This window comes from Leptopilina boulardi, unplaced genomic scaffold (genome assembly GCF_019393585.1).
Source record: "Leptopilina boulardi isolate dan_hultmark-lab unplaced genomic scaffold, ZJU_Lbou_2.1 LbouV2_40, whole genome shotgun sequence".
In the NCBI taxonomy this organism is placed as follows: domain Eukaryota; kingdom Metazoa; phylum Arthropoda; class Insecta; order Hymenoptera; family Figitidae; genus Leptopilina; species Leptopilina boulardi.
In genome coordinates, this window is record NW_026137974.1 from 776,651 (window position 1) to 788,827 (window position 12,177).

The 12,177-nt window shown below is 31.2% G+C and overlaps 1 protein-coding gene across 5 annotated transcripts in view; it reads left to right on the plus strand.

The window, feature by feature from the left end:
- The first annotated feature begins 310 nt into the window (after nt 1-310).
- Nucleotides 311-12,177, plus strand: part of LOC127289250 (protein scalloped) — a 186,138-nt gene continuing 174,271 nt past the window's right edge. For 2 of the 5 annotated variants that reach the window (XM_051317069.1, XM_051317067.1), the window contains exon 1: nt 1,566-1,766. Coding sequence is in view for 1 of the 5 variants with exons in the window: in XM_051317071.1 (XP_051173028.1) it covers nt 2,745-2,769 (25 nt within the window). In the remaining 4 variants the exon portion in view is untranslated. Of the gene's footprint in view, nt 443-1,563; nt 1,767-2,643; nt 2,770-12,177 lie in introns of those variants that run through there. The other 3 variants (XM_051317071.1, XM_051317068.1, XM_051317070.1) reach the window with 3 other exon arrangements.

The window sequence follows — 12,177 nt, forward strand, 5'->3', positions numbered from 1 at the left end:
TGCATATTGTGGTTACGTATTTTACTAATTTGGGTTTATATAAAGAATTGTTTTAATAAATTAAATTAAAATTGTTTTCTGCCTACAATGAAATTTTATCTTAATATTAAAAAATTGTAAACTGTATTTAAAAAGAACATTTATTTTAAATTGTATAAAATCATTTTTTAAAGCATCTTTTTTTGATGAGTGTTTAAAAAAAAGTATATGTGCTTATTCTAACCAATAAAATAAATTTCAAAAAGTTTGCGGCATGTTTTGTTTTGCGGTTTACAAACTCCTTGGCTGCCTCTTTAATGGTAAATCTGAAGATAAAGCTATATATATATATATCTGCTGGTCTTAAGATTTATCATTAAAGTTGCTTTAGGGCCTCAAGAAAGAAAATGAGCACTGGATCTGGACCACACTGGGCAATAATTTAGGACACACTTCAATATCCGTTAGTTCTTTTTATTTTTAATAATGCATGATATAATTAATTTCTATACTATAAAAATCCTAAAAAGACATACCATATTATAGATATAATGTGCAATTACGCGTAAATTGCAAAAATATCTCAATTCCTGGAAATAAAGACATTTGTCCTCCGATGTCGTCGCGTCTTTGCGAGATAAACGTTTCTTCGCGAAGGAGGACATTAATAAATTTGCTTCGGTTGCAATCCAACAACGCGGTAAAAATGTTTTTTTTTCCTCTTCTTTCAAAAATAGTTTCTGATTCATTTACTCCTTTTTTTTTTATTATTTAAAACAAAAATTTTTGTAAATTGAATTTTTACATTCTCGCACGAAGAAAAATAGAAAAACGAATATAGTAACTTATACTTTAAAAGAAAACCTAAATTGTCCGCAGTTTCTGCGCAATTTTTATTCTAGAAATAGTAAAATTTACTTCTAAAATAGAAAAAATTATTCCGAAAATAAGTAAATTTTACTATTTCTAGAGTAAAAATTGCCAAAAACTGCGGACAGTTCCGCTTTTATTTTTAAATTAGTAAAAGTTACTATATTCGTTTTTCCATTTTTTTTCATATAAAAATGAGAAGGTCGAATTTCAGCTTTCTCTAATTCCTGTGAATCTCCACGTTTTGAGACTTTCTGTTGCCAAAAAATGGGTTTTAAAAAAATGTCTGTCTGTAGACAAAATTTTGTCCTATAACTCGAAGAAATTTTTTTTTAAATCAGTTTCACTAAATTATTTCCGTTAGTCTTTTTTAATAAATTAAAAGAAACCAATAATTTTCAAAAAATAATTATTAAATTTTTACAAATACATGAAAACCTAATAAATTTTCTTTTATTTGCCGTCGGACTTGTTCACAACGGTTAAAATCAACAAGTGCCCCTGAATGTACGCATCCTGTCAGGCATTGAGACTGATATGGCTGCCTTATGGAGAGGGAAATTTGCAAATAAGTGGGGGGGGGCGGGGGGTGTTTTAGACTCATTCTTTCTCTCTCGCTCTTATATTTGAAATCGTGCAAACTCGTTGAATTTCGTCATTATTCGGTGTCTAGTTTCTCCCGCGGCCGCGTGCGCAGACCGGTTGCGCACAAGGCGTGTGCGTTGTCCAGATTCTTTGTTGGATTCCATACATACCAAAAACAGAGTGGTGACTATCGCTCGTATTTACTGAAGGGGGGACCCCGGAATAATAACGTGTGAATTTTCCGCGAAAAACATCCCCCACTTGTGTGTATTGTGTGTGCAGTGTGTGTGTGTGTGCCACATCGCGGTAGAATCACATCAATTCGCCCTGTGGTAAGTACCAAAGTTATCTAAAACGTATACAGACGACGACGCCTTCAGTCACAATCCCGGGCGTCTGAAACGAGAAAGCCTCGAGAGCAGCAGGCAGGCGGCGACAAAATACGTGAAAAAAAAGTTTCTCTCTCTCTCTCACTCTCTTTATTTCTGTTTCTCACTTGTGTCATGTATTTTTATCATGAAAATGAAAATAATAATTTAAAATGTTATTATTTTTGTTTTATTTATTGTCGAGTAAAATTGTGAATGTCATTTTTTTTTTTTTGAATCGAGCAAAGAGAGAGAACAGTTTTCAAGTTAAAGCCCCGATAGGTACACCTACCGTGTTGTATACACACCGATCGTGCGTGCGTGAGACAGAACCGACACGCCACCGTTCGTCCGTCCCTCTCTCAGTCTTTCGTGGTCTTTGCACACTCGGTGGCAACGCGATTTTACCTCCAAAGGTGATCCGCTGTATTTTTTTTTTTTTTGTTTAAATAAGCAAAATAATATAACCTACCCTCGCGGTTTATTTCTTTCTTGCCACTTGAACATAACCTCAAAAAAATTATTCTCCTGTGATTCGAATAATTTTTTTTCCCCAACCGGTGTGTGTGTGTTTTTTTTTTTTTTTTGGAATGTGAATAATGAAAAAAAAATGTGTTTTTTAAAACAGTGACATGAGAGTGTGTGACGCCTTTGAGAATCGCGGAAAAAGGTGTATGTGATATATTTATTGCACTTAGAAAAGGGAAATTTTTTATTTTTAATTGTAGTAGACGGAAATTATTTTTGGAAATTTTTTTCTTTTTTGGTGCAAAGTGAAAAAAAGTGTTTTTTTTTTTGGTGGGTTGAAACGCGAATTTATTTTTTTTATCCACATTGGAAGATCATCATTGCGTTAGACTGCTCGGAAGAAGGCTGACGGAATTTTTTTTTCGTTCGCCAAATTCGCGAGCACTGGACCACCACTAATTCTGCCCGATTTGGATGGATACCGTGCATTATTTTTGGAGTGAGTTGAAATTGTCTTTTTTTTTTCTTGTTTTGTTTTGTTAGCTCGCAGGTGAATTGGCTTCTCGGAAGTCCGCGGTTCTCAAATATGTATGTGTGATTAAAAAGTAGTGTTGAATTTCGCGCGGCTCGATTTTCAATAATTACTGCTGTTGCATGGTTTTTTTTATTTGGTTTTTCGTTACTTTCAATGAAATAGCGGGGTTTTTTTTTCAACTGTTTTAATAATTTTTTTAAAAATTTTATTCTTTAATTAAAGACTTGATTAATAATTAATTATAATTAAATTACTATAGGTATCATTTAATTATTAATTAATTATTGAATCATGTTTTTGCTTGTTTAATAATTTAAAAAAATAATAATTAGAAAAATTTAAATTCCTTTTTTTCAATGAAATGAAATTGATGAAAATTGGCACAATTTTTTTTTTGCGTTAGTTTCGTATTCATTTGTTTTTTATTATTTAAATAAACAAAAGCAAGTTAGTGAAAAAAAAAGTTTTGCAGGAAACATTATACAATTTGTTTTTTTCCTTGAATATTCGATTGTCATATATATATATATATATATATATGCGACGATTTCGTAAATCTTGAGTGAAACTTCTAAATAAAATATATAAATATTGTGAATTTTATTTTCATATTTTTTTTTTTAAACAAAAGTTTATATTATTATTTTTTTAAAGAACAAGTAAATATCGTGATTCAAGTGAAGAAAAAAAAACGGTAAATGTAAATTTTGTTTGTTTTCATTTAATTCCTTGTATATACAAATAGTTCCGTGTACATGATGATTTAAACAAAATTTTAATATGTAAAATAAACTTTATTTAAAATTATAAATTAATTAAAAATGCAAAAAATATATATATATATATTGTTTTTTTATTTATTTATATAATTATAGAAGGAAGTTTTGAATAATTTTTCGCCGACGGAACAGTTAAAATTTATTTTTGTAGTGACCTTTTCTGTACTTTTTTTTTTATTTATTAATTTTACGTCTAATTTTGAAGATTCAGGAAGTATTTTTGCGGTTACCGCTCCTGATGATTGAGAAGGTGGGGAAGGGGGGGGGGGGGAGGGGAGAGAAAAAAGTCAAAGACATTTCCGAGAAGTTAAAAGCCGCGAGCTCGCAAAGTTGGCTTCGCGATGTTGAACAATGCACTTTCCCGTGGAAAACGACTTCGTGGAAAAACTTTTTGTATTGTTTACTCTTTTATTCACTTGGAATCACTTTATAATAATAATGTATATATATATATATATATAAAAATTCTCGTTTCTCGATATTGTTCATACATTATTGACGCCAAGTGATATTTTTGCCGTTATCTTCTATTAATATACTATACATATATTATAACGTTAGTAACGCGCGCGGTTTTTATTTGCCAATTTTCATTGATTAATATTTTTTACGATTTTCAAACAAGTTACGAATATTTTCTTCTTTTAATGCATATAAAAAATTTTTTATTAGACTATAAATTGGATTAATTGGAAATTAAAAATTCGTAATATTATTAGTAGAATATAAATTATTTTTGTTATTTATCTTTTTATTATTTATTATTATGATTATTAGTTTTATTATTATTATTATTATTATTATTAATTAAAATGTTTTGGAAGCAGTAAAATTTTATTAAATTTAAAAAAAATAAAAAAAATTTTAGAAAAAAAGATATAAAATTTTTGTACAAAAAAAAATTATTATTATTAAAAATATTATTAGTTCCTTTTAGTGTTAATTATTCACTGATTATTATTAAAGGCTAATTTGTCTGTTGTGTAGTGATTTTCGATAATTAATTATCAGCTAATCGATTATGATGGTTAATTATTTTTTTACTCGATTTTCAACTTAATTGCGTTTGAGTAATTTTCGACAGTCAATTATTTTTGAGTTAGTTTTAATAGACAATTTTTAAAGTACTTTTTAATGATTAATTTTTATTGTCTTCTTAATTCTCAATTTTAACTGGATTTTTACAACATATATTGTAATATATAATATAATTGCCAAATAATATATATTTAATATATAATTTACTGTATTTAATAATAATAATAGTAATAATAATAATGATAATTAAATGCAAAAAAATAATAATGGTAATAATAATAATAATAAACAAATTGTCAAAAATAGTCACGTTAAATTTTGTTACAAAAAATCGTTAATTTAAAAAAAAATAAATAACAATTACAGTTAACAATTATTTTCGATTCAGTTTTATACAATATTCGACACCAAAAAGTAAATAATCAATCTTTGATGATAAAGAAATTTTTTTTTTTTTTTTATCAAATCAATTTCCAATGAATTGATTCGTATAATTGTTTTAAGTGATGTTATAAATCGAAAATGAAATTATCGCAGTGGGCTATCAAAATAATTTGACAAGCAGTCGCGGGCATTACGTAAAATTTAATATCGAGAATATATATATATGCATTTTATCGTTTATAATTTGCGATTTTCAATAATTCAATATTATTAATATTCTGAAAGTGAAAATTTATTTTCTCTCTTTTTTTTCCATAAACAATTAAAAGTTTACATTATTATTACAATTCATTATTTTTCTATTCTTTTGTGAAAAATTAATTTGAAAATTTGTTTTTGTAATGAAAAAGAAAATTTGTTTTATTATTTATTGTGTGTTAGTTTAAATAGCTGCATCATTTCTGTCAAAAAAAAAAAAAAAAGTTTGTCTCGATTATCTTATCATTTTTATTGAAACTTATCGTTTATTATACTGATTACACGTGCCACCGTTGATTTTACAGGTGCACGGAGAAAGAGAGAGAGAGAGAGAAAAAAAAATTCTTAAAAAAAATTGCGTCGTTATCTTTTTTTTTTTTTTTTTAGTGAATTATTTTAGTTTGTGTGTACTTTTTTTGGTTTTTCCGCGTACTTTTTCTTTTTTTTTTATCGAAAGTACTTTTGTAAGAGTCATTTTGTTAATGACAGTTTGCTCTTTTATCCAGTCCGCTGACACGCTGTGATCGTATCTCACTCTCCGTGACAGTTCCTAGACTCATTAAAGTTGCTCTTCTTTGCGATATAAATAAACGTGTGTCCTGCGGTTTGTACCACGACGAGAGAGAGAGAGAGAAGAGAGAGAAAATGGAATTTTGCGTCGGTCCCACATACACAGAAGCCGCGCTTCTCTTCGGCTCTTTACCGTCTTTCTTTGCTCCCCCCCTCCCCCCTTTCCTCTTGTAGTGAAGAGACTCCTTTTCTCTCTTCACCCCCCCTCTCTATTCCTTTTTCGTCTCTTTGACCCCTTGTTCGTCCATTTGCCCCCCTCTCCCCTTAACCCCATTAGTTTTCTCGCAAAGCATATATATATATATATATATATATTTGCGCTTTACACTCACGATTTGCTCTCGTTTGCGAACTCGATTTTCGCAATTTGCTTTTTGGAAGAGACAGTGCCAAATTGTCGGCGGCACTAAAATTACCGTGAAAGGTGTGTTCTTCCAAGTTATTCTCTTTTATATAGAGAGGTTATTTACACCGCGTTTTTCCTATAACCAAAGTTTTTCTTGTTAAGTTTCTTCTATGGTATATATATATAGTTTCCATTATCGCTTGCAAAATAAGGGATATATATTCTTAAGAAGTTGCAGAATTTTTCTTTAGGCATAAAAGACAATGCAAAAATTTGTGCGTATTCTAAAATTTTTTATTTGAAATATACACTTAAATGTTTTTTTAGAATAAAATTCAGTTGTTAAGTTCCAGTTATATTTCTTCAGTGAAATCTTACTAATTCAAATTTAGAGAGAATTATAATATTTTAACTAAATCCAACTGCGTCGATTCGTTTTTTAAACCGTATTAACTAATTCTTAATAAAAAAAAAAATTACTAATTACAGCGAAAAAAAATATTCTGAAATTTAGAATATTGGGACCAATTTTAGAATATTTTATATACTATATGTATAAAATATTCTAAAATAGGTCCCAAGTATATATATTCTAAATTTTAGAAGACTATTTTTTCTTCGTATGTTTTGTATATTTTCACGACAAATAGCAAAATTTATCTGTAAAATTATTCGTGTTTCATATGGTATAAATTTCATTGGCTTTAAATATATAATCAAAACTATATTTATATTAAATACACATCGATTTAGTAAAAGAGAGATAATATATTTTCTAAAATGGCAAAAATTCAAGTTAGTCGAGTGTGACTATATACGTGATTTTTTATTTATATTTATTTGGTTTAGTCTCTTATAAGAGTTGAAGAGAACTCTATACCTTCATAAGGAAAGGCCTCAGTTTGATCATATGGAAAGACTCGTTGGCGACGAAAGTGGAGTAGAAAAACCGGTTTTTGTTATCTATACCGTATTCATAATTTAATACCGCTTGATGTAGTGTGTTGACAATTAATTGCAACAAAATAGCAATTTTCAGAATCAGTAACTCGTTTGTGTATGGGTATATGTATATATATATATATATATCATTTCGATTTTAACAGAACATTAAACGGTACATATATATATTTTTTGGCTCGCGTCTTTATATTCCGAATGACTCAAACTGTTGTGTACGTCACAAACGTGAGCGCATGAATGAAATCTCTCGTAATTTCTTCGGTAAAATAAACATCATCGTGCATTTTTGAAATCGTTTTGAAAACTATATTTCGTTTTAATTCCGCGTGTTATGTATATATGTAATTTCGAAAAATTTTATGCTTCTCGGTGACATTTCATTTTATGTCATTTTTGAAATAATTGAAATTAGTTTTTATTTTTAAATTAAACTGAAAAGAAAATCATATACATAATAACGTGATAAATAGGTATATAATTATCGGTAGTAATTATATAGTTGACATAAAAAGAGAAAAAGAAAAAAAAATTAAAACATCGAGACATTGTTTGCGAAATGTATGCATTGATCGATAAGAGAGTACAATATTCAAGTCGGTAGCAGTTGCGGTTGTCTGTGTAAATCGTTTGATAAGATATCAAGAGATATAGCGAGTGAAATAAAAAAAAAAAAAGAGGGGGTAAAAATCCAATAAACATTAGAAATGAGTTGCAAGTGGAGCGAAAACAAAATGCGTCTAGGGAATCGCGTGGTTTGTTGGTCGGTATGCAGACGCACTGCAATAGCATAGCGTGCGCGACGCATTATTTTTTTTCGATAGAGGGGTAATATGGCAATATATACACTCGAGAGAGAAAGAGAAATATAGATCGAGAGAGAGAGAAAGAGAGAAACTGGAGTCTCGCACAGGCTTTCATGGGGGGTCGAATATAAGCCAGGTGCTGAACTCTAACTCCCCCTGATTTTCCGGCTATTCGACCCTCCTTCTCTTTCGTCATATAATCCTTCATGGACTCACTCTCTCATACCCCAAACATGCAATCGGGCACGCCATGTTTACGAATATATCAAAATCCCTACATGGTTCATGGTTATGAATATATTAGCAGATTGGAATTTTTTTGCTGACTTTAATTTTTAACACGTGCGACAATTGGTAGTAAAAAAAGTTTATTATTCCATGTGGTTTATCTTTTGAGTCTTAATTTTGAAAGTATTACTATGAGTTTGCGGAATTTTTTTTCATCTTGATTATAATAACGGTGATATTAAGTTACGGTAATCGTCGATAAGAAAGTTACGCTCGCGAAAGGGAGAGAGAGAGAGAGAGAGAGAAAGAATATGGCTCGAAGGGTAGAAAAAGGAGACAGAAGCAGTACATCTTGGCGCCCCGGTCTATGGAACAGGTCTTTGGCTCTTTTTATGACCTAAGAGAGTACAAACCTGAACCGAGATCGAACTTAAGATAAATGAGGATGAGAGGTAGTAGTACTCTTTTCAACTGCGGGAGAGTGAGAGATTTCTTCTTTATATTCTTCCTTTTTTTTCACTCGCAGTCAATTCAAACTCATCTTCAAACACTGTAAAAACTTTCTAAAAACTTCATTCAAAGTTTCAAGGTCGTATAAAAGTTGTATATATTGCATTTGAGAAAATTTGAATTTTTGTTATTTACTCCGCTTGTAAATCGCTTCTGTGTCGCATAAACTTTCAAGTTCAGTTCGATAAATCAGTATTACGTGTTTCCTAGTTTCATACTCCTGAACTCTGATCTCTTAAGATCTTAATTAACATAATACAAATAGAATTTTTTTTTAGTTTTACCTATATCTTTAGTGCTTTTATTAAGATCTAAGATGTCTTCTAAGGGTTTAGGAGTATAAAAGTAGGGTTTACCAAGTGTATAACTATATCAATAACAGTAGACCCTACTTTACGCCTTTTTATGCAAGAAATGGAGATTTTTGATGTGAAGGGACTAAATGTATTAAAGTTACAACCTACTTTACGACTATGTTAAAGTTAATAGACCCTAAAAATCCCAAATTTCGACTCGGGATATATAGTATAGAACTTTGTGACTTAAACTATTCGTCACAGAAAAAAATATAAAGTATCTGTTACTACTTACAAAGTAAAACCGAAACTTCTTGATTCGGAAATAGAAAAAATTATACTCCTGAAGTAGTAAAGTTTACCATCCGGAAATAGTAAAAATGATTTTTATTTTTCATTTTTCTCCATACATAATATGAGAATCAGAGCACGTGATGTGTGTATCGAATTTGATGCGTCATATATACGAGAGTATATATAATAATAATTGGATTCCTAAAAGACAGCATCCGCTTCAATGAGATACAGTTACGAGAGTGGTTATGCTAATCAGAATAAATAAATAACGGACGATCGGTCAGTAAATTACAAATGACTAATATACGTCCGATTTATAAACTACTCGGTGCTTTTGTCATGTTTCCTCGATCTCGATTCTTGACGAAAGCCAAGGTAATCAGTGTGATCATTTACTATATATTGATTCGTCTTCTTCTTAAAGATTGCAAACTCTTCACATTGCGCGAGATTCGCAATGATCGTGCACAGGTCGTTGATTGGAAATCGGATTAAATTGTAACTCGGGTGACTCTATATATTCTCGATGATATGGCCTTGGCACTATTATATAGAGCGTACATAGGGGAAGAAAAAAAAATGTAATGCTCATCGCGTCGCTCGAAAGAGAAATTAAATTGCTTCGCGTCGTCTTATATATTCTCTTTCGTCTTTTCTTTCACAAAAACGCTTCCATTACATTTGATTTTTAGTGTAATTTTTTAGTCTCGTGTTCTATTCATTTTCTTTTAAAACCTCTATTTCGTATCTGCTACTGATCTGCTCGTTCATTGCCGCAGTGATGAAATGGTTCTCTCTATAGGAAGAGAGAGAGAGAAAGAAAGAACCGGATTAGTGGGGGGATTAAGTCTCGGCGTCGTTTAGAAATTACGTTTTCATCTCTTATCTTCTTTGATACGTTATAAATTGAGCGGTGCAAAATGAAAATGCATCATTTACTGGGCTATTCAGCGATTTTGGTATCAGTATTCAATATGATGCTAAATAAGTCGAGTCTAAGGGATTTAATTTTCCTTCCTGACTATACGAAGAAGAACCTTTTTGATACTACGAATTTAATCGTAAACTTGTTACATAACCTCAAATATGGGCAAAAATAACTTTTTTTGCACTTTTTCGAAAATCTCGAAAATCTGACTTGCATTTTCTTTTTTGAGAATATTTAGATTCCTCTAAATGAGCAAAATTCAGATATCGAAAATTGTAATAATTCGAATTTTTCTCCTCTACTTATATATTATTGTCTTTCATTAAACACGTAAAAGTAACGTAATAATACTTATTGAAATGAGTTTTAGGTAAACATAATCCCTATTTTATATATATATACGTAGGGTGTTAAAGGGAATCGAGTTTTAGGAAAGGGCGGGAGGGAGGGGGTTATAGGTGCTTTTCCAAGGGTCGTAGATCGTGGCGTATCTCTCATTGTTCATTAAAAGCAAGGAAACGACGTCGTAAACGGGTCGCGGCCGGATGACCGGTATATTCGCAATTTCCATTTATCCGATGTTAATGCGCATCTCTCCTCTCTCTCTTGCAGTAATGCTCTTACACGCGCAAATAACGTTTACCGAGAGCGTCTCGTAAACATCACCTCGTAACTGTAAAACCCGTTTTCACTGCGCGAAGAGAAGTTGCTGCTGCTTCTGCCTTGATTAGGCCGATCGTGCATCCCAGGACACAAAACAGTTACGATCTTAAAATTTTACCACTCGTTTTGAAAAAATTCATTTTTAAAAGAAAACTGCCCTGTCATTTGTATATAATAGTTTCTTTTCATAACAAGAGGGAATTAGTTAAGATTGCCATTAAGATATTTTTTTTTTTTTTATAAATAGAGATTTACCCCATATTATTGCGATTAGATCTTTTGTTCGAGGGAAACAATTATTTTTTTTGGAAAATGTGTAAAATTTTATATTATTGTCACTTGAACAGATTAGTCATGTCAGAGATTCTTTTTTTGTTCTTTCTATTATTAGGTTTTTATGTTCGTTTTCACCCATAATGCTTCGTAACCTACCTTAACCTTCGATTTAACGGATCAGTGAAACCGTTTAAGAAACACCTTGAAAGGCATAATCTGATATATACGATTGGATTTTTTTTTTTAAACTTATCGAGATGTTTTACTAAACCAGAAAAATGTTTTATCTTTTTTACGTATTCGTAAAGTCCAATGACCGTTGATTATTTTGGCAATGTGCGGCCCTGGTTCCATGTCGTTTTCATCATCAGGATATACACACGCACGCGAGGAGGAGAGTCGTGCGGCCAAAAGAATCGTGGGTTTGGTTAGATCTTGGACGGAGGGCCGTCTAAGTATACCCGCGTTTATTTCTGGCGGGAGCTGACGCACACCATCTTTTTTCCTCTCTTCTCTCGTCTCCATGTCCCTAGCCAACAAGTATATAGAAGTCAGAACTCTCTTCTTCTTCTTCTTCATCTCTTCTGCCTCCTCTCAAACGCTTTGCACAAAAATCACCCGCAGGCGCTTATTCGCCTTGCAAAACCAAAGTCTTATAAACTGTTGACTCTCGGTGGCCACGTTTCTGATGCGAAACTACAAACTTCTTTCCTTTTTCTCCTCTCATTGCCTACTGCAACTCTCTTTCCATTACTCTTGAATTGCGAATGCTTAATTACCCCCTTCGAGTTGACTCGCGGTTCGATTTGACTTTGACAAGTCGAAGACATCTTCTCATGACTCTTTGGATTTATGGAGAGGATGAGCGAGTTTGTTGTCTCTTTGAAGATCGGTATTATTTTTGTGCTAGGAAAATTTTTTTTTAGAAAGACTCCCCCTGAGTTGAAATTTAAACCCTATTTTGAACCTTAATTTGCGGGATTTAGGTTTTAGCAGTTGTAATTTTAAAACATTTAGCAACCTCTCTTTCTTT